At 43.0% G+C, this 26049-nt stretch overlaps 1 protein-coding gene across 1 annotated transcript in view; it reads left to right on the plus strand.

Annotated features, from left to right (window-relative positions):
• The window catches only part of SUSD1 (sushi domain containing 1), a 258455-nt gene that overhangs the window by 149541 nt on the left and 82865 nt on the right, over positions 1–26049 (plus strand). Inside the window, exons 16-17 of the mRNA XM_075825598.1 lie at positions 10934–11031; positions 12849–13035. Coding sequence (XP_075681713.1) covers positions 10934–11031; positions 12849–13035 — 285 coding nt within the window. The remainder of the gene's footprint in view (positions 1–10933; positions 11032–12848; positions 13036–26049) is intronic.

A 26049-nucleotide genomic window follows, 5' to 3' on the forward strand; every position in this document is an offset into this window, starting at 1 on the left:
ATACCAATAAAAACTACAAATTGTCCCTCAAAAAATGAGCCATTACACAGCTCTGTCGATGAAAACAAAAAGTTATGGCTCTCAGAATATGGTGACACGAAAGGTGCAGAGTGTGTTTTAAAAGGGGGATAAGAATGAACAAAATGTATCAGTGGGACACTGACCTGAGCATAAAAGATTGCTTCACAGCGTAACTCACATCTATGGATTATTATTTATTTTCCACATTATTCTACCACCACTAACCTTGAGGGGTGTAGTTTTCAAAATAGGGTCACTTCTTGGGGGTTTCCACTGTCTTGCTTCCCTCAGGGGCTTCGCATATGCGACATGGCATCTGAACACCAATCCAGCAAAATATCGCTCTTTTTCTGAGCCCTGCCATGTGTTCATACAGCAGTTTAGGGCCACCTATGGTGTATTACCATACTAGGAAGAAATTGTGTAGCAAATTGTGCGGTGTTTTTTCTCATATTATCTCTAGTAAAAACAAAAACTTGGTAGCTAAAACTACATATCATTGAAAAAAAAGAAATGTACAATTTTTAGTGCCTAACTTTGATAACCTCTATTAAACACCAGTGATTTTCAAAATGCTCACTGTACCCCTAGATGAATGCCCTGAGGGGTGTAATATCCAAAACGGAGTAACTTCTCAGGGGTTGCCATTGTACTTAGGGTACCAACCTCAGGGGCAGGGACGTAACTAGGAAACACTGGCGCCCATAGCAAACTTTTGACTGTGCCCCCCTCCCCTGTGTGCCACACACAGCCTGCCCTTGTAGATAGTGCCCCCTGTAAATAGTACCATATAGTCCCCTACTGTGGACAGTGCTATACAGCCCCCCGTAGACAGTGCTATACAGCCCCCCTGTAGACCGTGCTATACAGCCTCCCCAATAGACAGTGCTATACAGCCCCCCCTGTAGACAGTACTATACAGGCCTCCCTGTCAGCGGCATAACTAGGAAAGACTGGGCCTCATAGCAAACTCTTGACTGGTGCCCCCCCAGGTGCTACACGCAGCCCCCCTTATAGATAGTGCTCCCTGTAGATTGTGCCATTGAGCCCCCCTGTAGACAGTGCTTTAACAGCCCCGCCTGTAGACAGTGTCACACCCCACTTGTAGATAGCGTCCCATCCTCCCCCTTGTAGATAGTGCCATACAGCCCCCTGTAGATATCGCCATAAAGCCCCCCTGTATATAGCGGCATACAGCTCCCCCTGTAAATAGTGCCACACAGCCCCCCTCCCTTGTATGTAGTGCCACACAGCCACCCCCTTAGTAGATAGTGCCACACAGCCCCACCCCTTAGTAGATATTGCCACACACAGACCCCTGTAGATTGCACCACACACAGCCCCCTGTAGATAGTGCCACAGCCTTCCCCCTTGTAAATAGTGCCATAGTAGATAGGGCCACACAGCCCCACCTTAGTAGTGCCATACAGCCCCTTGTATATAGTGCCACACAGTTCTCCCATGTGTATAGTGCCACACAGCTCCCCCTTGTGTATAGTGCCACACAACCCCCCCCTTGTATAGAGTGCCACACAGCCCCCCAAGTAGTACAAGGCAATGTCGCATCCGAGAAAGTTGTATCAACCAGGGGGATGTCAATCAAACATGGAAAGGTGGGTTTAGAGGCAGGACTATGTGACTCTTCAGATAGCGGCACCAACCCATGACCCTTTAATGAGTTATTAGCATATAGTGTGCGCCATTTTAAAAGTTGATTTTATAGATTTTGCTGCATCTGAAAAAAACATACATTTGGAAATATTGCCAGGTCATGTATTACCGCATGGTGGCGGTTCAAGGGGTTATAACTACCAGAAAGGTTCCCATTAAATATACAATAAATAAACAATTCCATCTGCCCTGCAATTTTGTTATTAGAAATATATTCTATATAATTACAGCTCCAGAACCAAGCTCATACATATATACAGTACCACAACCAAGCTCAGTACATAAATACAGCACTAGAACAAAGCTCATACATATATACGGCACGAGAGCCAAGCTCGATACATATATACAGCACCAGAACGAACCTCAGTACATAAATACAGCACTAGAACCAAACTCAGTACAAATATACAATACCAGAACCAAGGTCAGTATATATATACACAATACCAGAACCAAGATCAGTACATAAATACAGCCAGAGAACCAAGCTCAGTACATATATACATCCCCAGAACCAAGCTCAGTACATATATACAGCCCCAGAACCAAGCTCAGTATATAAATACAGCATCAGAACCAAGATCAGCACATATATACAGCACCAGAACAAAGCTCAGTACATATATACATACCAGAGAAAAGCTCAGTACAAACAGTGGATATAAAAAGTCTACACCCCCCCTGTTAAAATGCCAGGTTTTGTCATGTTACAAAGTCGGTCCAAGATGAATCATTTCAGAACTATTTCCACCTTTAATGTGACTTGTAATCCGTACAATTTCATTGAAAAACAAACTGAAATCTTTTAGGGTGGAAAAATAAAAATAGAAAACAAAAATAATGTGGTTGCATAACTATGCACACCCTTAAACTAATACTTTGTTGAATTACCCTTTTACTTTATGACAGCATTCAGTCTTTTTAGGTAGAAGTCTATCAGCATGGCACATCTTAACTTTGCAATTGTTGCCCACTCTTCCTTGCAAAAGCGCTCCAAATCTGTCAGATTGCGAGGGCATCTCCCGTGCACAGCCCTTTTCAGGTCACCCCACAGATTTTAAATGGGATTGAGGTCTGGGCTCTGGCTGGGCAATTCCAAAACTTTGATCTTCTTCTGGTGAAGCCATTCTTTTGTTGATTTGGAGTCGTTGCTTTGGGTCGTTGTCGTGCTGAAAGGTGAAATTCCTCTTCATCTTCAGCTTTTTAGCAGAGGCTGCAGGTTTTGTGCCAATATTGACTGATATTTGGAATTGTTCATAATTCCCTCCACTTTGACTAAAGCCCCAGTTCCAGCTGCAGAAAAACAGCCCCAAAGCATAATGCTGCCTCCACCATGCTTCACTGTGGGTATGGTGTCCTTTTGGTGATGTGCAATGTTGGTTTTGCGACAAACATACCTTTTGGAATTATGGCCAAAAAGTTCAACTTTGGTCTCATCAGACCATTACACGTTTTCCCACATGCTTTTGGCAGACTTTAGGAGGTCTTTGCAAAACATAGGCTTCTTTGCCACCCTACCCCACAGCCCAGACATGTGAACAAAACGGGAGATTGTTGTCACATGCACTACACAACCAGTACCTGCCAGAAAGTCCTGCAGCTCCTTTAATGTTGCTGTAGGCCTCTTGGTAGACTCACGGACCAATTTTCGTCTTGTCTTTTCATCAAGTTATGAGGGACATCCAGTTCTTGGTAATGTCACTGTTGTGCCAAATGTAATTTACTTCTTGATGACCGTCTTCACTGTGTTCCATGGTATATCTAATGCCTTGGAAATTCTTTGGTACCCTTCTCCTTACTGATGCCTTTTCCACCTTCAGACCCCTTTGATGTGTTGTAAGCTTTTTACGGACCATGGCTTTTGCTGTCACATGCAACAAAGAAAATTTCAGTAAAATCCTAATAGAACTGCTGAACTTTATATGGTGTTACTCAGAATCACTTTAAATAATGGCAGCTGTGTACAGACTACTATTTAACATGAGTTGCAAAGAGATTGGCTAATTCTGAACACAAACACATCCCCAATTATAAGAGGGTGTTCACACTTAGGCTTAATTCACACGAGCCTGTTAAACGTTCGTGGGACAGCCGTTGAAACAGCGGCCGTCCCACGGACCTATGTAATTGAATGTGGCCGTTCACACAGCCGTTGTTTCAACGGACCATGTGAAGGGTCCGTGAGAAAATAGGACATGTCCTATTTTTTCACGCATCACGCATCCCTCCATAGACTCTCATCAATGGGGGATGCGAGACATCACGTCCCGCAGCGCCGAGCACGGGTGCACCTCAGCCGTGAAAAACTGTCAGAGAAACGGCCGAAAAGTTGGAAGCAGAACGCCTGCATACATCTGCCCATTGATTTCACTGGGAAAAACGACGTTCCATTCCGACAGGCAGTTTTTTTTACACGGCAGTGCAGGTCACTTCTTGGGCCGTTTTTGGAGCCGTTTTTCATAGAATCTATTGAAAACAGCTCCAAAAACGGCCGCAAAAAATGCTGCGAAAAACGCGAGTGGCTTAAAAAACGTCTGAAGATCAGGAGCTGTTTTCCCTTAAAAACGGCTCCGTATTTTCAGACGTTTTTGAGTTTGCGTGTGAACATACACTTGGGGTATGTTCACATGCAGTGTTTTCAGGCATATTTCGGGGCGTTTATGCCTCGAAAAACGCCTGAAAAAACTAAAGCTGAACGTCTGCCTATTGAAATCAATGGAAAAACAGCATTTAGTTCATACATGGCATCTTTTTACGCTGCTGTTTTAAAAAATGGAGCGTAAAAAGACGCTCCGTAAAAAGAAGTAGCATGTCACTTCTTGAGGTGTTTTTTGGAGCTGATTTTCCATTGAACACTAAGAGTATGTTCACACGCTTAACCAAAAACGTCTGAAAATACGGAGCTGTTTTCAAGGGAAAATAGCTCCTGATTTTCAGACGTTTTTTAAGCCACTCGCATTTTTCACGGCGTTTTCACAGCGTTTTTTACAGCCGTTTCTGGAGCTGTTTGTCTATAGTCTATGAAAAATGGCTCCAAAATCGGCTCCGTCGGAACAGAACGAAATCAATAGGCAGATATTTGGAGGTGTTCTGCTTCCGATTTTTTGACTGTTTTTCGGGCATTTACGGCCCGAAAAACGGCTGAAAATAGGCCGTGTGAACATACCCTAAAGGTGGAAAAAGTTCTGAAATTATTAATCTTGTACTGACTTTGTAACGTGACAAAAACTGGCATTCTAAGGGTATGTGCACACAACCTCTTTTCAGAAGTAATGGAGGCGTTTTACGCCTCGAATTACGCCTGAAAAGATGGCTCCAATACGTTGGCAAACATCTACCCATTGCTTGCTGTTAAAGGGGGCAAATGACTATCTGTATTATCTCCCTTTTCTCCGTTCCTAGTCCGTTACCTTTGTTTCTCATATAGTCCGCTTACTTTGTATTGTTCACAATGTGCACACACTCCAGTCCTTCACACACCACAGGAGTAACATACAACCCTCGCAGATACTTAAATATATAAAAATACTTTACTCATAACATAGACGTGACAAACCAATATACACTACATCAAGATACAATACATTACATAGACAACACAACCACACACAGCGGCCTCTCTTCCTACCTTCCCTGAACACTTTGCACATGTGACTAGTAATGTGTATGTATATATAATATAAATCCAGGTCCCAACCTTATATGGTCTCCTGGTACTACCACTATAACCAAAGCCACATACAGCGCCTGACCATTAGTACATGTACATATAGAGACTCATGCATAAACAGCATATATATATCTACTCATCTATAATCCACATAAGATTCCTAGAATATCTCTATGTACACATATAAAGTCTGCTGTAATATAATTATACTTATATACATACACAGAAAGCACACATATAATAGAACTTAGCTGGCTCCTGATGTTAAGTGCTGAGCGTCCAGGGCTGGCAGGAAAGAGCCCGCACCAAGAGCTTCCCATGACCTATATGTTCCTATCCCTGGGTTGAACCCACCCATTCCATTGACTCCGCCTTATGACCACCCATACACCTTCCAATGTGCATCTGTACAGTATAGGTAAATCTATTCCCAGTATACTCAGCTGTCTCTACATCCAGTTTACAATGGCTCCTTCCTGTACTGAGGTCCATTGTAATGCTAATAAGGCAGTAGATAAGAATCTATGACCAAATGGCTTCTGAGCATACTGCCACCTCAAAGGGTGAACACCACTGAATAATATCAGTATATACTATATCTATTTACCAGGTATATTTTATGTGGTCATAAAACAGAGTGTCTGGATGGGAACAATATTCTCCTGTAACACTTGCAATGGGTCTTACGATGTTCTGTGCAGACGAGCTGTCATTTTACGCGTCGCTGTCAAAATACGGCGCGTAAAATGACGGCTCGTCAAAAGAAGTGCAGGACACTTCTTGGGAAGTTTTGGGAGCAGTTTTCTCATAGACTCTATTGAAAACAGCTCCAAAAATGGCCGTAAAAACGTTTCCTCCTGGCTGTGACCTGGCCGTGACCCATTTCTGCAGTTTTCCGCTCAGTTGTCCTCAGCTTCTTTTTAAAAACATTTCTGCACCTATAAACGAACCTCCCACTACCCGAACCTCCCACTACCCGAACCTCCCACTACCGTCTCCAGGATTTCTCTCGTGCTGCACCCGTCCTCTGGAATGTGCTACCCCAGACAATCAGATTAATTCCCGAAATCCACAGTTTTAAACGTGCCCTGAAAACACATCTATTTAGACAGGCCTATAACATTCCCTAATCTGACTCCTTTCCATGGCCCTCCATTTAGATTAGTCATCAGAATAAGATTCCCTCACACTCCTTCTCTTCATGTCCGTCATACACGGATACTGGCTGGTGACCGGCTCATGCAGCTTTATGTTACCACCGCTTGTGTATAAAAATGGCCGGACCATTGTACAGAACAAACACTATTACACTTTGTGTCTCCCTTATGTCCTCATAGATTGTAAGCTCTTGCGAGCAGGGTCCTCACTCCCCAGGTTTGAATTGTAAATGAACTTTGTCACTATGTAATGTCTGATATTGTTTGTTTCATGTTCCCTCTAAATTGTAAAGTGCTGCGTAATATGTTGGCGCTATATAAATAAAGATTATTATTATTATTATTATATTATTATTATAAAATTCTCAACACCTCTAAATATAATAGCGTCATACACTGCACCTCTAACTATAATAGTGCCCCACATACAGCCCTCTGTAGATAGTGCCCACATATGGACTCCGTGCTGCCATACATATAGCTTCCCCTATAGATAGTGCTCCATGTATAGCCCACCTCTGTAGATAGTGCCTCACATATATCCCACCCCTGTAGACAGTGCCCTACATATAGCCCACCCCTGTAGATAGTGCCCTACAAATAGCTCCCCTATAGATAGTGCTCCACATATAGCCCACCTCTGTAGATAGTGCCTTACATATATCTACCCCTGTATATAGTGTCCCACATATAGCCCACCCCTGTAGACAGTGCCCTACATATAGCCCCCCTGTAGATAGTGCCCCACAGGTAACCCACCCCTGTATATAGTGTCCCACATATAGCCCACCCCTGTATAGTGTCCCACATATAGCCCACCACTGTAGATAGTGCCTTACATATAGCTCCCCCTGTATATAGTGATCCACATCCCCACATATAGACCCCCATGTAGATGGAGCCCCCATTATTGATAATGCCACTCACAGTTTTAGTAGAAAAAAAACAACAACTTTACATACTCAACCTAATCCCGTTCCCGTGCCATCCGCTTGCAATGCAGATCTGCTCTCTTCTGAGCAGGTCTGCTGGAGCTGAACCATGCAAGTGGCGCATCGTTGAAATGCGCTGAATAACAGGGCAGAATGACTTGCCCTGTCAATCAGCGCCTTTCAACCACGGAACCACACAGTATTATGCTTCCATAGTGCCCCCCACACAGTATAATGCCCCCATAGCTGCCACCAAACAGTATAATGCCCCTATACAATATACTGACCCATAGATGCCTCATACAGTATAATGCCCACACAGATGCCCCATACAGTATAATGCCCACACAGATGCCCCCATACAGTACAATGCCCAAATTCCCCCATGCAGCATAATGCCCCATAGCGGCCCCATACAGTATAATGCCCACACAGATGCCCCCATGCAGTATAATGCCCACACACATTATGCTGCATGGGGGAATTTGGGCATTGTACTGCATGGGGGCCATGCAGTACAATGGCCAAATTCCCCCATGCAGTATAATGCCCCATAGCGGCCCCATACAGTATAATGCCCCTCATAGCTGCCCCCACAGTATAATGCGACCCATAGCTGACCACCACAATATAATGCTCCCCATAGCTGCCCCACAATATAATGCTCTCCATAGCTGCCCCACACAGTATAATGTTCCCCATAGCTGCCCCCACAGTATATTGTCCCCCATAGCTGCCCGACAGTATAATGCCCCATGATTTATAATGCCCCCTATAGCTGCACCATACAGTATAATGCTCCCCATAGCTGCACCCTAGACAGTATAATGCCCCATAGCTGCCCCCACTGTATAATGCCCCACACAGTATAATGCCCTCTCATAGCTGCCCATACAGTATAATGCCCCCCATAGCTGCCCCACAGTATAATGCCCCCATAGCTGCCCCACAGTATAATGCCACCCATAGCTGCCCCCACCGTATAATGCCCCACACAGTATAATGCCCCCCTCATAGTTTCCCTATACAGTGTAATGCCCCCCATAGCTGCCCCCACCATATAATGCCCCCGCACTATAATGCCCCCTAAAGCTGCCCCATACAGTATAATGCTCCCCATAGCTGCACCCCACACAGTATAATGCCCCCATAGTTGCCCCCACCGTATAATGCCCCACACAGTATAATGCCTCCTCATAGCTGCCACCATACAGTATAATGCCCCCCATAGCAGCCCCCACAGTATAATGCCATCCATAGCTGTCCCCACAGTATAATGCCATCCATAGCTGTCTCCACAGTATAATGCCCCCAATAGCTGCCCCCACAGTATAATGCCCCCCTTAGCTGCCCCCACAATATAATGCCCACCATAGCTGTCCCCACAGTATAATGCCCCCACAGTATAATGCCCCCATAGCTGCCCCCACAGTATAATGCCACCCATAGTTTTCCCCACAGTATAATGATCCACATAGCTGCCCCCACAGTATAATGCCCCCCATAGCTGCCCCCACAATATAATGCCCACCATAGCTGTCCCCACAGTATAATGCCCCCACAGTATAATGCCCCCATATAGTAAAATGTTCCTATAGCAGCCACCATATCAGCCCCCCTTCCCTACCCAGTATAATGCCCCATAGTGCCTAATAGAAAAATAATAGCATAATTACTTCCCTATCCCCGTTCCCACGACGGGTGGCAGATCCTTCTCCTCCGGTCTGTGCTGTGAGTGATTCGGAGCAGACAGGAGCGATGACGTCACAACATCTCGCCTGCCTGTGCCGAGCCGCTCACGACAGAGTGAATGCTGGAGCAAGGATCCATTGCTCCAGCATTCAGGAAGCGGCACCTGCGCCGTCAGCGCTGTGTGGCTACAGGGGCCGTACGGGCCCCCCAGGCTTAGGGGCCCAGTCGCAATTGTGAGCGTTGTGACCCCTAGAGCCACGCCACCGTTCAGGGGCTTTGTAAACGTTACATGGTGCCCAAAAATCAATCCAGCAAAATCTACATGCCAAATTGTGCTCATTCCCTTCTGAGCACTGCTGTGTGTCCAAACAGCAGCTTATGACCACATATGGCGTATTTCTGTACCGGGAGAAATTGCTTTACAAACATTGGGGTATTTTTTTCCTTTATTACTTTGGGAAATTAAAAAATTCTTACGTTTTATTGGAAAAAAAAATTATTTTCATTTTCACGGCTCATTTCAAATAAATTCAGCAAAAAACCTCTGTGGTAAAAATGAGTACTGTACACCTACGTAGATTAATTCCTTGACGGGTGTATTTTCTCAAATGGAGTCACTTTTGGGGGTTTCCACGGTGTTGGTCCCTCAGGAGCTTTGCATGTACAACATGGCATCTAAAAACTGTAAAACGCCTAAAGGGTTAAGAAACGTTCTAAATGCTGTTTTAAATACTTTGAAGGGTGCGGTTTTTAAAATGAGGGGATTTATGGGGGTTTCTGATAGGTAGGCCTCTCAATGTCACTTCAGAACTCACTTGGTCCCTAAAAAAATTGATTTTGAAAAATTTCTTGAAAATAGGAGAAATCGCTGCTAAAGTTATAAGCCTTGTAACAAACTAGAAAAATAAAAGGAGGTTCAAAAAATTATGCCAACATAAAGTAGACATACAACTCACACAGCTCTATCAATTTAAAAATAAATATGTTTTTATTTTATAAAACTAGAATAACATTAAAAAATTATAATTTAGTATTGCTGTCATCATACTGACCTGCAGAATCAAAGCCGTAAAAACGAAACCCAAAAAAAAGATGGCGGAATTGCTTTTTCTTTTCATCTGCAATCTTAATTTTTAAGTTTCTTAAAGGGGTTTTCCAGTCCCTAAAAATTGATGGCCCAACCTAAGAATAGGCCATCAATAGCTGATCACTCGGGATCGCTGCTGGGACCCCCATTAATCAGCTGTTTTGAAGGGACCTCAGCGCTCGTACAAGCGCTGCTTCCCCTTCATTCCGGTTACTGCTCGTACTGTGAATTGCCAACACAGCAGTAGCGGCGGTTCACAGTATTACAGCCTTCTCCCCTTTAGTAGGTTGTAATACTGTGAATCGCCGCTACTGCCGTGTCGGCGATTCACAATACGAGCAGTGACCGGAATGAAGGGGAAGCAGCGCTTGTACGAGTGCTGTGGCCCCTTCAAAACAGCTGATCGGTGGGGTTCCCGGCAGCCATCAATTTTAAGGGACTGGAAAACTCCTTTAATACTTTATATGGTACATTCAATGGTGCCATTAAAAAATACAATTTGTCCCGCAAAAAATAAACCGTCTATGTTGCTGCAATAATGAAAACGTATGGCTTTTGGAAAGCGGGGAGGAAAAAATTAAAATGAAAAATCTTAAATTTGCTGCAGCACCAAGGGGTTAAAGGTGTTGTCTGCTTTGGACAATGAGTTTTGGAGTATTATATTATACATAAATAAATTAACATGTATATTTTTACTTAGCAGTGAAACAAACATTTGGCGACATTATATTATTGAATAAAACATGCTTGACATGGACAAGGAGTTCTGCAGCAGCAAAATCACCTGGGGTGTATACAGTAAGTAGATAATGTGTATGTATCTGTATAAAACCACCTTAAGGGTAGAAACACACTAGGCGGAATCAGGATGAATACGCTGCGTAAAACTACACAACGTATACGCCCTGGTAGCCGCAGGTAATTCTGTCCGAAAAACCTGACCAAATTGTGGTGCGTTCTTTCGGACGGAATGTCCACTGCGGAAATCCCGCAGCAATAAAAAAAAAAAGATTTAAACATACCCGCCGGTAGTAATGGCGACGCGTCTCTCTCTCTTCTGTCAGTACTCCGGTCTCCTGTGATGATGCTGTAGTCTATGTCACCGCTGCAGCCGTTGATTGGCTGCAGCAGTCACATGGAATGAAACGTCATCCCAGGAGGCCGGGCTGCGCTCAGAAAAGAGCAATGCGTCGCTATGACTACTGTAGTGGGTAAGTATGAGCTTTATTTATTATTTTCAAATTAAAAAAATATTATATTTTTTTCATTTGCGACTTTTGCGGCAAAAGTCGCAACACATAGCACTTTGTTGCGGGTTTTACCACCCCATTGAATTCAATGGGGAAAACCCGCAACATAAGAGCAGCGATTCCGCAGCATAAATTGACATGCTGCGTTGTCAAAAACCACACCACAGGTCAATTTATGAACCTATTTTTCTGCGTTTTTTTCCCGCTGTGTGGGGATGAGATTTGTTCAAATCTCACCCACACTGCTGCTACTATACTATGCTGTGGATTTTCCGCAATGAAATCCGTTGCGAAAAATCCAGTGTTTCCCCTGTGTGTGTTCCTACCTGCTGTGTTTGGGTCTTTTGCTTTGACAGCATTGTTCATTGCTACCTTTTCAGGAAAGTGACATAGCCCCCCCCCCCCCCTCTCTGAAATGGAGATGGGCAAGTGCAGGGATAACTGACATATCTTTTGAAATTCTGGCCATGTTCACGTGTTGTGGATTCTGTCAAGGTTTAGACATGGATTCTGCGTTTTTATCCAGACAGAATCTGCAACCATTCCTCCAGAAATGCTTGTGAATGAGGTATTTTATGCTCCATTCACATGCTCCAGAAAAAATCAGTGCAGAATAATGGCCTTGGCATGTGTAATATTAATGCAGACTCTGCACTGAAATGCCATGGATTAGCTCCATTTGACTTTAGTGGATTAAATTAGCATGCGGAAGTGCATGCCAATCTAAGGCAGAAATCCTAGTTTCAGCTGCAGATTATCTTCAAAATCCACAGCTGTTATGCCCAGTGCAAATCCTGGCCCTAATGCTGCTGCCCTGTAACCAGAGGAGTGCCGCCTGAGGGGAAGTTCTCACCTAGCCTAATAGACAGTGCACTCTTTTGTCCTAACAAAATGCTAAAAATTATTCTTTAGGGCTCATTCAGACGAGCGTGTATCTCATCTGTGTGACAGCCGTTAAAACATCGGCCGTCACACGGACTCCTGTATTTCAATAGGGCTGTTCACACGACTGTTGTTTCAACCGAGCATGTGAAGGGTCCGTGAAAAAATAGGACATGTCCTCTATTTTCCTGCGTGTCACGCATTCCCCCCATAAACTCTAGTCTATGAGGGATGCGTGATAACGCATCCCACACAGGTGAACCTCGGACGTGAAAAACTGCAGTTTTTCACGTCCGAGGTTAGCTACGCTCATCTTAATGTAGCCTAACTGGGAGCGCCACGGAGTGATAACCTGACAAAATTGTGTCAAGGAGCCCACCTAATGGAGTGCTAAGTGAGTGTTATATACTGTAGGTTGTAGAATACATGCTGCAAATGATACATTTTTAAAGCTGTAATATATTGCATATCATTCTTCTCTAGGTGTTTATCCAAGGAAGGACTTGGTCTTCAGGTGGTTTACTCCAGAGCATAATGTTTAACTTCAGCACAGACAAAGTTACCCCAGTGCTGTGTTTGGATTTGGCTATTGCAGCAGAATACTTTGTTAATATTACGGAGCCATCCACAGAACTGTCTGCATATGCTTATATAAATATAACAAGTGATGGTGAGTATGGATGCCTCAAAGCATTTTTCCGTTCCCGAAAAAGTGACCTACTGGTGTATGTGCACATTTATTCCGTTCATGTGCATTTCCTGAAACCCCAGCACATATATACATAGGGATAGGGACCTGAATATTTAACCAAAGGAGAAATGTTACTTTTTGGTGGGGTTCTCTTTTTTTCTGTCCTGAGAACAGATTTGAACCTGGTTGGTTGCATTTATTTACACAAGTTGGAGAGTTTTGGATAAAAGAACAGCAAGTGTGGGAATATTAGAGTTTTGTTGAAAAAAAAAAAAAAGAAGCACTTAGATATAGACCAAACACATCTTTTAATGTTATGGCATATCCCTTCGGCGGTTTTTCTGTACAGCAAACGCTCCAGAGAACCCGCTGTGCAGCGAAATGCAACACAGCTCCATTCAAGTGAATAGCACTGTTGTAGTTCCCTGCATGTGGTAGTTAGGAGTGCCGCTGTACAGGGAAAACAATGAAGAAGTCGCAGTGCTTAACTAGCGTGGGCCCCTTCAGTCTAAATACCATGGGGATCCCAGTAGTCTGACCCCCACCGATTCGAATTCTAGCGATATGCCATCCTATAGTGGAAAAAGCTATTTAAAAGATGTGGGGGCATGTAGCATTAAACATCAATTTACAACAGGTGCCAGCAACCTCTCATGGATCTCACAAATTACAAGAAATGTAGAGAAACCAACGGCAAAGACCAAGAAAAAAACAACATTGAGGGCACTCCTAGTGAAATACTGTACGTTAAGGTTTTATTCATACACAATAAGTAATACCAGTCATCTGCTCACCAGAGTTGTTTGTGCTGGACAGGCACAACACTGGCAATTTGTTTTATTGAGTTCCCACAGTGCTTGAGCCAAAGGTTTCTAAGGCAGTTAAAATATAACTTTTATTAATGTATCAAACAGACAAACGACACTGAAGAGTTAAAATTGTATCAAAAGACGGCCAATATGTAACACAAGAGTCAGTGTGCATGCATCCAGTACAGCACTGGACGCAGTGAGAGAGACTGATTCGGCAGCTGCAGACTGCCGTACATAGGAACAGTTCCCCCGAATGGAGGCAATAACTGGACCGTCAGTGATGTATTAAAATGGCGATAGCCCCCCCGACATGTTTCGCTGCAGAAGCAGCGTCCTCAGGGGATAACACGGGGCTAATGAGCGCGTGTTTGAAAACCTGCTCCCTATATAGACTCGTGTGCCTGCGTCTGCATGACGTGTGACGGCAACGATTCTCCTCAAAGCCAATCAGATGGCCGCAAATGACAAGCCCCCACGCCAAGGAGAATGGCATGACAACAGGCCAATAGAACACCGGGATCAGGCATCCAATCACCACGGAGGCTGAGCGCAGGCGCACATCAGTCAAAACGGGTGATAGTCATTCAGAAAGTTCTGTATGCGGGGAGATTGACAGCATGGGCAGCCAATAAGGAGTACAAAACGGCACCCAATTGGGATAAACAAATCCAAACAAGTGGATACCGTAGAGAGCCTCAATACAGGATGACAGCAAATGCATGCATTCAGTACAATATACGCGTCATGCTAGCCGCAGGGAGAGCAAAATACAGTCACATAGCGCAACATGCAGAGTCAGCATACACGAGTGCATGATAATATATTTATTTTACATAATACATATATTTTGCATAGTCAAGTTCGGTGGACAAAAACAAATAGTAGGAGAGAGCAGGGATCAGAGCGAGTCGTCTGTTGGATCGATAACAGCATCAATGGTAATATACATGCTCACCAAGCATTAATAAGGTACAACTAAGTATACATCAAGGCTGCATATGTGGTGATCAGTGTGTCACATAACTGTCAGAACGACAGAAGTATAACAAGGGAAAGTATGTTCAGCAGAGAAGATTAATTCAGCAATAAAGGTTTATGATAACAAGAGAAGAGGGTACAGTGCCACCTACAAAAAAGCCATGAAGGTGAACCCCTCATTTAGGCCATTAGGACTCAGAGAGCTGAGCCTATGTATCCATTGTGCCTCCTCCTGCAGTAGTCTCCTGTCCAAGTTGCCGGCCCTAGGTCCAAGTTTTAATTGCGTAATGCCCCAAAATTGAAGGACCTTGGAGTCGCTCCCATGAAAAGATCTCACATGTCTAGAAATGGAAGTATCCTCTTTCATATTGATACTACTGACATGTCTGGAGATTCGTCTCCTGAGTGGCTGAGTGGTCTTGCCAACATACAGTTTGGGGCACGGGCATCTGGCGACATATACAACACCAGTGGTTTGACAGTTAATAAAGTGTCTGATGGTAAATTGACAACCATTTAGGGGGTTGGTAAAACACTTGATCTTGGGCATATATGTGCAGAAGGAGCACCTGCCACAGGGGAAGGAGCCCACCGTAGGAGCTGAGAGCCATGTATCGCGAGGGATGAGTGGTCTAGAATAATGACTCCGCATAAGAAATTCACGGAGGTTCCTACCGCGTCGAAAGGTCACATTGGGAATGTCAGAAATGGCGTCCGCTAAGTCAGGGTCAGACCGCAGAATAGCCCAATGCTTCTTTAAAATCTTAGAGATCTGAGTGGAACAAGTGTCAAAATTGCCAATACACCTAATATTGGAACCTCCAGATCTTTCCTCAACATTAGTTTTTCTGCCATAGAGCAGTTCCTCTCTGGGAGTGGCCTTAGCTCTGGCATAAGCTCGGTGTAGTATTTTTTTGGGGTAGCCTCTTGCCGAAAATTTATGGAAGAGGGCATCACATTCTAATTTGAAAGTGTGTTCATCGGAGCAGTTCCTTCTGGCCCTAAGGTACTGACCGATAGGTATCCACCTCTTGAGTGCTGGTGGATGAAAGCTACCATATTGTAAAAAACTGTTGGTAGCAGTCTTTTTTCTGAAGACATTAGTGTGGACACCGCCACCAGAATCCAGAGAAATCTGAAGATCAAGAAAATCAATAGTGTTTTTATGTATGTGGTGAGTGAATTTCATGCCAATGTCATTGTGATTAAGTATATCCATGAAATCATGAAAAAGTGTAGTGTCACCATCCCAGAAGATCAGTATATCATCAATATACCTCCCCCAGAATAGTATATGACACGTGAAAAATAGGAAGTCTTCATTAAAAATTAAAGTGTCCTCCCACCACCCTAGAAATAAATTTGCATAAGTGGGTGCACAAACTGTGCCCATTGCTGTGCCTTTTACCTGGTGGTAAAATTTACCATCAAATAAAAAATAATTGTGAGTTAATAGAAATTTGAGAAGTGAAAGTATCAAAGTGTTGTGTGCCTGAAATTGTGTTCCCTTAGTGTTCAAAAAATACTGTACCGCCTTTAAACCCAAATCATGTTTAATGTTCGTGTAAAGTGATTCTACGTCAACAGTGGCGATTAAGGTAGTGTCAGTGACATTGATCCCCTGGATTCTGGTGAGGGTGTCCTTGGTGTCCTTCAGAAAAGAAGGTAGGGCTTTAACAAAGGGTGCCAACATTTCATCGACATATGTACTGATGCCCTGTGTCAGATTGTCGTTTCCAGAGACAATGGGTCTCCCAGGAACTGGTCTTGTATCCTTGTGAATCTTTGGAAGTGCATAGAAAGTTGAAATAGTCGGAGTGGAATTGTACAGGAATTTAAATTCGTCTGGAGTAATAAGTTGTCTAGATTTAGCATCATCCAATAGAGAGCAAAGCTCTGATGTAAAGAGATTCGTAGGGTTCCTTTCCAGGATGACATATGTGGATCTGTCATCAAGTAGTTTGTGGACCATGGATGTGTAGTAAGCACGATCCATAACGACGATGTTGCCACCCTTGTCTGAGGATTTTATAATAATTTCATCATTATTGCACAGTGTGTCAAGTGCATCCTGTTCCATTTTATTCAAATTATGATTGGTGCCATGTTTGTTGGCTTTAAGTTTCCCCAATTCGGAGCTCACCAGTTTGACAAAGACGTCGATATGTGCGTATTGTGCAAAGGGAGGGGTCATCTTTGATCGAGGTCTTAGAGACGAAAAAGGGCCGGTGGCTGAACTGATACGGTGTCCATTTTCATCAGACAAATCCTCAAGGGCCTGTAAGGTCCTGCGTTCACTAAAGTCCATTTGATGTTCATCACTGGTCTTGGTCTTAAAATATTTATTCAATGCCAGCTTCCTGGCAAAAAGATGAATATCCTTAACCCAGGAGAACTCGTCAAAGGCAAATGTAGGAGTATAAGAGAGACCCCTCCGTAAAAGCGACTCTTGATGGAGACTTAACTGTACAGAGGAAAGATTGTAAATCTGTAAATCATCTAAGGTGTCACTAACAGATGTTATTTCGGTTGTTTCCATGGAGTGTGGTGTGTCCCTAAAAAAGGAAAAGCATTCAGGGGGCCACTCATCAGAGAGCTGGTGGACGATATAGATATAGGGTTTCTCCCCAGAACGTCTACACTTGAAATTGTCCCCATGATATTTGGGGTTGATGGAATATTTGTGGTCATAGTCGTGAAGGAGGGACGAGCCAGAGTAGAGACTGATGGTGTAAAAGAGGAAGAAGAAATTGGATGTTGTCCGCTGCGAGGAGAACATGGTGCAGTGAATCTCTGAGACGCGGCAGGTGCTCTCTTCGACGGATTATATTTATTGCCTCTAGTTTTACGTTTTGCTCCCAACCTGTTGTCATCAGAAGATGGTCTTGAATCGTCTGTTCCAGATACGTCAGACTCTGAAATATCCCCTGGTCTATATGTGCGGTTAGGGAATGAAGCAGCTGGAGTGCGAGAGCGATAGGTATACACCTGCCCCGTGTCAAAATCCCTGCGATCACGTATATATTTTCGGTGTTTTCTTTCCTTTATCTCTTTTTGTAGATATTCTATATTTTTTTGTAATTTAAACTCACACTCTGCGAATTCAGGAGTAGAACTGAATGTACGTATTTCTACAATTTCTTTCTCCAATTGTGTACCTATCTTGCTAAAGTCTCTTTTTTCAAACTCCAGCAAGTAATGTAACATGCGGGATGAACAGTCACTCAAAATCTGCTCCCATCCCTTCCTAAAGGTGTCATCATTACGGTATTAGTTTGGAATAATATTTATGCGCAGTCCCCTATAAATGATTTTCTGCTGGATGTATGTTTCTAGGCTGGTTATCTCCCAGCAGGAGCGGACATATTGTTTATAAGTTTTCTGCAAATCTCTAAAAGCCGACTGCACGTCACACTTATTCAGAGGAATATTTTCAGTAGAAAAAACAAATGCCGCATCTGATGATAGAACATCAGGATTTAGGTCTCTAGACAGGAAACCGGCCATAGCAAGCAAGAAATAATAAAGAAAGAAAAACCTTTGATTATGCTGAAAATAACTAGAAGATAGTCAGAATGAACTAATGATGTATATCAAAGACTGAAGTACCGGAGTACAACGTCGCGGGGTCCAAAATACGGGTGATTAACCCAATTCAATGTGAAAAAGCAAAAAGGGAGACCCCCTAGTGGCTGGCAGGGATAATTAAACAATGAAGAGAAATGTGCCTAGGCACAAAGTCCCAATTTCCCAGCCACCAGTCAATTAATCGATAAATGTCAGTAAAGGCAGTTAAAAAATAACTTTTATTAATGTATCAAACAGACAAACGACACTGAAGAGTTAAAATTGTATCAAAAGACGGCCAATATGTAACACAAGAGTCAGTGTGCATGCATCCAGTACAGCACTGGACGCAGTGAGAGAGACTGATTCGGCAGCTGCAGACTGCCGTACATAGGAACAGTTCCCCCGAATGGAGGCAATAACTGGACCGTCAGTGATGTATTAAAAAACCCTATATCTACATCGTCCACCAGCTCTCTGATGAGTGGCCCCCTGAATGCTTTTCCTTTTTTAGGGACACACCACACTCCATGGAAACAACCGAAATAACATCTGTTAGTGACACCTTAGATGATTTACAGATTTACAATCTTTCCTCTGTACAGTTAAGTCTCCATCAAGAGTCGCTTTTACGGAGGGGTCTCTCTTATACTCCTACATTTGCCTTTGACGAGTTCTCCTGGGTTAAGGATATTCATCTTTTTTGCCAGGAAGCTGGCATTGCATAAATATTTTAAGACCAAGACCAGTGATGAACATCAAATGGACTTTAGTGAACGCAGGACCTTACAGGCCCTTGAGGATTTGTCTGATGAAAATGAACACCGTATCAGTTCAGCCACCGGCCCTTTTTCGTCTCTAAGACCTCGATCAAAGATGACCCCTCCCTTTGCACAATACGCACATATCGACGTCTTTGTCAAACTGGTGAGCTCCGAATTGGGGAAACTTAAAGCCAACAAACATGGCACCAATCATAATTTGAATAAAATGGAACAGGATGCACTTGACACACTGTGCAATAATGATGAAATTATTATAAAATCCTCAGACAAGGGTGGCAACATCGTCGTCATGGATCGTGCTTACTACACATCCATGGTCCACAAACTACTTGATGACAGATCCACATATGTCATCCTGGAAAGGAACCCTACGAATCTCTTTACATCAGAGCTTTGCTCTCTATTGGATGATGCTAAATCTAGACAACTTATTACTCCAGACGAATTTAAATTCCTGTACAATTCCACTCCGACTATTTCAACTTTCTATGCACTTCCAAAGATTCACAAGGATACAAGACCAGTTCCTGGGAGACCCATTGTCTCTGGAAACGACAATCTGACACAGGGCATCAGTACATATGTCGATGAAATGTTGGCACCCTTTGTTAAAGCCCTACCTTCTTTTCTGAAGGACACCAAGGACACCCTCACCAGAATCCAGGGGATCAATGTCACTGACACTACCTTAATCGCCACTGTTGACGTAGAATCACTTTACACGAACATTAAACATGATTTGGGTTTAAAGGCGGTACAGTATTTTTTGAACACTAAGGGAACACAATTTCAGGCACACAACACTTTGATACTTTCACTTCTCAAATTTCTATTAACTCACAATTATTTTTTATTTGATGGTAAATTTTACCACCAGGTAAAAGGCACAGCAATGGGCACAGTTTGTGCACCCACTTATGCAAATTTATTTCTAGGGTGGTGGGAGGACACTTTAATTTTTAATGAAGACTTACTTTTTTTCACGTGTCATATACTATTCTGGGGGAGGTATATTGATGATATACTGATCTTCTGGGATGGTGACACTACACTTTTTCATGATTTCATGGATATACTTAATCACAATGACATTGGCATGAAATTCACTCACCACATACATAAAAACACTATTGATTTTCTTGATCTTCAGATTTCTCTGGATTCTGGTGGCGGTGTCCACACTAATGTCTTCAGAAAAAAGACTGCTACCAACAGTTTTTTACAATATGGTAGCTTTCATCCACCAGCACTCAATAGGGGGATACCTATCGGTCAGTACCTTAGGGCCAGAAGGAACTGCTCCGATGAACACACTTTCAAATTAGAATGTGATGCCCTCTTCCATAAATTTTCGGCAAGAGGCTACCCCAAAAAAATACTACACCGAGCTTATGCCAGAGCTAAGGCCACTCCCAGAGAGGAACTGCTCTATGGCAGAAAAACTAATGTTGAGGAAAGATCTGGAGGTTCCAATATTAGGTGTATTGGCAATTTTGACACTTGTTCCACTCAGATCTCTAAGATTTTAAAGAAGCATTGGGCTATTCTGCGGTCTGACCCTGACTTAGCGGACGCCATTTCTGACATTCCGAATGTGACCTTTCGACGCGGTAGGAACCTCCTTGAATTTCTTACGCGGAGTCATTATTCTAGACCACTCATCCCTCGCGATACATGGCTCTCAGCTCCTACGGTGGGCTCCTTCCCCTGTGGCAGGTGCTCCTTCTGCACATATATGCCCAAGATCAAGTGTTTTACCAACCCCCTAAATGGTTGTCAATTTACCATCAGACACTTTATTAACTGTCAAACCACTGGTGTTGTATATGTCGCCAGATGCCCGTGCCCCAAACTGTATGTTGGCAAGACCACTCAGCAACTCAGGAGACGAATCTCCAGACATGTCAGTAGTATCAATATGAAAGAGGATACTTCCATTTCTAGACATGTGAGATCTTTTCATGGGAGCGACTCCAAGGTCCTTCAATTTTGGGGCATTACGCAATTAAAACTTGGACCTAGGGCCGGCAACTTGGACAGGAGACTACTGCAGGAGGAGGCACGATGGATACATAGGCTCAGCTCTCTGAGTCCTAATGGCCTAAATGAGGGGTTCACCTTCATGGCTTTTTTGTAGGTGGCACTGTACCCTCTTCTCTTGTTATCATAAACCTTTATTGCTGAATTAATCTTCTCTGCTGAACATACTTTCCCTTGTTATACTTCTGTCGTTCTGACAGTTATGTGACACACTGATCACCACATATGCAGCCTTGATGTATACTTAGTTTTACCTTATTAATGCTTGGTGAGCATGTATATTACCATTGATGCTGTTATCGATCCAACAGACGACTCGCTCTGATCCCTGCTCTCTCCTACTATTTGTTTTTGTCCACCGAACTTGACTATGCAAAATATATGTATTATGTAAATTAAATATATTATCATGCACTCGTGTATGCTGACTCTGCATGTTGCGCTATGTGACTGTATTTTGCTCTCCCTGCGGCTAGCATGATGCGTATATTGTACTGAATGCATGCATTTGCTGTCATCCTGTATTGAGGCTCTCTACGGTATCCACTTGTTTGGATTTGTTTATCCCAATTGGGTGCCGTTTTGTACTCCTTATTGGCTGCCCATGCTGTCAATCTCCCCGCATACAGAACTTTCTGAATGACTATCACCCGTTTTGACTGATGTGCGCCTGCGCTCAGCCTCTGTGGTGATTGGATGCCTGATCCCGGTGTTCTATTGGCCTGTTGTCATGCCATTCTCCTTGGCGTGGGGGCTTGTCATTTGCGGCCATCTGATTGGCTTTGAGGAGAATCGTTGCCGTCACACGTCATGCAGATGTAACCCAGCAAAAGGATTGTATGGCATTGAGAAATGGGAGGTTGTGGCCGGCCACTAGAGGGCGCTGTGAGGTTAGTACATCGACAGTGTTTAGTGTGTGGAGTGATATACAAGAGAGGTCTAGTAAGGAAGTGTCGGGGGAGAGGTCTGAGAAGCGCTGGACAGGAAGAGACAGAGACTGGACTGAGAGAGCTGTAGCAAGTAAGGAAGACATTGTGACTCAGATAACTGTAAAAGATAAAGAGCATTCTGGCCAGCAGCAGAGCATAAGTAATGTGAAGTATCAGACACGCATTTACTGGAGTTCCAAGTTAAGGAGATCCGGCTGAGTTAAGAGGAGAGTGTTTAGAGCAAGAAGCTGAAGACGCCATTTTTGAGCATAAGGTAACATAGAGCCATTAACTGCCGGCTCATCAGAGAGTGCATTGTATTACATTGCCGGACCTCAAAGATCACATTACACTAAACCTGGAAGCTAAGAGACTTTATTATCCTAAGGCACAAGATAAAGAGAACATATTTTAATCATTACGGATTATAAGAGACTGTGTTATATTGAAGTGCCGGATAAAAAGCAGAGACTGTATTGTTTACCGAGCACCAGTTATATTTTGCCTAGAGCTCAAGTTTTCACTGTTGTCATATTTTCTGCATGTTCAGTAAAGACAAAACGAATATAATCCCGGTGTCAGTAATTATTGTCCTTAAAGTCATATTACACAGACGCAGGCACACGAGTCTATATAGGGAGCAGGTTTTCAAACGCGCGCTCATTAGCCCCGTGTTATCCCCTGAGGACGCTGCTTCTGCAGCGAAACATGTCGGGGGGGCTATCGCCATTTTAATACATCACTGACGGTCCAGTTATTGCCTCCATTCGGGGGAACTGTTCCTATGTACGGCAGTCTGCAGCTGCCGAATCAGTCTCTCTCACTGCGTCCAGTGCTGTACTGGATGCATGCACACTGACTCTTGTGTTACATATTGGCCGTCTTTTGATACAATTTTAACTCTTCAGTGTCGTTTGTCTGTTTGATACATTAATAAAAGTTATATTTTAACTGCCTTTACTGACATTTATCGATTAATTGACTGGTGGCTGGGAAATTGGGACTTTGTGCCTAGGCACATTTCTCTTCATTGTTTAATTATCCCTGCCAGCCACTAGGGGGTCTCCCTTTTTGCTTTTTCAAAGGTTTCTAAGGGACCCGAGTCAAATACTGATCAGGTTGCTGTGAAAACAAGATGTTAAATCTAAGGCTGGGTTCACACGACCTATTTTCAGGCGTAATGGAGGCGTTTTACGCCTCGAATTATGCCTGAAAACACGGCTCCAATACGTCGGCAAACATCTGCCCATTCATTTCAATGGGTTTGCCGACGACCTGTAATTTTACGCGTCGCTGTCAAAAGACGGCGCGTAAAATAACAGCCTCATCAAAGAAGTGCAGGACGTAATTGGAGCCGTTTTTCATTGAATCCAATGAAGAACAGCTCCATATTACGTCCGTAATGGACGCCCCGCAAAACGTGAGTACGAGCAATTACGTCTGAAATTCAGGAGCTGTTTTCTCCTGAAAACCGCTCCATAATTTCAGACGTAAATGCAGTTATCGTGTGCACATACCCTTAAGGTCCTTTTACACGGCCCGATATGGCTGTGAAAAAAAGCGCAAATCAACTAGACAGCCTGTTGATCGGCGCTCGTTTGTTACCTTCACAAGTAGCTATGATTGTTATGTATAGAGATGAGCGATCGTTACTACAATTGTTCGTCCTCATACATTTCCATCATGTCGGTAACACATCTCCAACATGTGCTGTTGACTAGCAACGATTTTATATGCTGCATAAACAAGCAGATCACCCGATGAACAACGAGCGCCGATCAACGAGATGGGTCGTTGATCGACGCTCCTTTCACAAGGAGCAAAAAAATGCATGGGGACGAGCGAACATTACTACGATCGCTCGTCCCCATGCATTACCATCATGTCGGCATCATGTCTCCCTGTTTACAAGGAGATGTTCTGCCGAGAACGTTATTTTCTGCTGCATAAACAATACGATCAACCGATGAACGAGCATTTGCTCATTTATCGGCTGATTGTTGCCCAGTTTACACAGAGCAATGATTGTGAATGAATGTTCATTACTGATTATTACTCCTTAGCACCGCAGCATATTTTTCGTTTTTTCAGTTTTGCTTTTTCCTTTCCACATTTCAAAAGCCAAAACTGTTTTATTTTTCCGTCAACATGGCCCTATGAGGGCTTGTTTTGTGCAGGACATGTCGTAGTTTCAAATAGCACTATTTAATGTTCCATATAATGTACTGGGAAGCTTAAACAAAATTATTTGTGGGGCAGAATGGGAAAAAATACATAACTTTTTAATTTTTCAGTCAATATAGTCCTATGAGGGCTTGCTTTTTGTAGCACCATTTATTTTGCCATATAATGTACTAGGAAACAGGAAAAAAATATTTGTAGAAAATGAAAAAAAAAACAGTGATTCCTCCATTGTTTTTTGCGCTTAGTTTTTACGGAATTCACTGTGCAATTAAAACAACATGTTAACTTTATTCTGCGGGTCCGTACGATTATGGTGATACCAAATATATATCGTTTTTTCTATGTTTTACTACTTTTACAAGGAAAAACCTAAGTGTAAAAAATAAAATGTATGTTGTGTTGCCAAATTCTGAGAGGCATAACTTTTTTATTTTTCCATCGATTAAGTGGTATGAGGGCTTATTTTTTGCAGGACAAGCTGTCGTTTTTAATGCTACCATTTTGGGGTACATGCAATGTTTTATTCCATTAATTGTGGGAGATGAGGTGACCAAAAAAATAGCGATTCTGGCATTTATATATTTTTTTTTTACGGCGTACACCGTGCGGGTTAAATAATGATATATTGTAATAGTTCAGACTTTTACTTATGCGGTGGTACCAATTATGTTTATTTATTTTTTTTACAATGCTCTAGGGGGAAAATGGAAAATTGTTGTTTTTTTTTAACTTTTAATATTTGTAATAATTTTTTTACATAAAAAAACAACTTTATTTTACAATTTTTTACTTTTTTTTTTTAGTCCCCCCCCCTAGGGGACTTCAACCAGGGATCGCTTGCACTATATACTGCAATACTAATGTATTGCAGTATATCGTCTTTCTGTCAGGCTTCTATTAAGCCCAGAGGCACGGCTTAATAGGAGCACAAAGATGGCAGACCTGGCTGCCATTATGCCCCCAGGCTGCCATAGCAAGCATCGCCACACCGCAATTGCATTGCGGGGGGCGGTGCAATGAGCTGCTAGAGGGGGTCTCCCCCCTCTTTCTGACGATTTAAATGCCACTGACCGCGGCATTTTACGGGTTAAACATGCGGGATCCCGTTCGGTACTGTGAGGTGTCTTCTGTAACATACAGCTGACACACGCATTGTATGATGCGGGCTCACTCCATGAGCCCACTCCATACTTCCCCTACCCGGCTATGACGTAGCTTTATTTATGTAAAATTGCAAACCTTTAAAATATACAGTGTCTTGCAAATGTATTCACCTCCTTGGTGTTTCTTCTGTTTTGTTGCATTACAATCTGGAAATAAAATTGAAATTATGTAATGGACCTGACAAAATAGTAAAAATTATTATAGAAGAGTAATAAAAAAATACCTAGTTTAAAAACATAAATAAAAAATAAATACCTAAAAACTGAAAAGTTGTGAGTGCATATGTATTCACCCCCTTTGCTTTGAACCCTCTAGATAAGATCTGGTCAAACCAATTAACTTCAGAAGTCACACAATTAGGGCTTATTCAGACGAACGTATAATAGGTCCGTGCAACACGCGTGATTTTCATGCGCTTCGCACGGACCTATGTTAGTCTATGGGGCAGTGCAGACTGTCCGCTGCGTAAAACTCACGACATGTCCTATATTTATGCGTTGTTCGCGCATCACGCACCCATTGAAGTCAATGGGT

The sequence above is a fragment of the Rhinoderma darwinii genome, chromosome 1, assembly GCF_050947455.1.
Source record: "Rhinoderma darwinii isolate aRhiDar2 chromosome 1, aRhiDar2.hap1, whole genome shotgun sequence".
Taxonomy (NCBI): domain Eukaryota; kingdom Metazoa; phylum Chordata; class Amphibia; order Anura; family Rhinodermatidae; genus Rhinoderma; species Rhinoderma darwinii.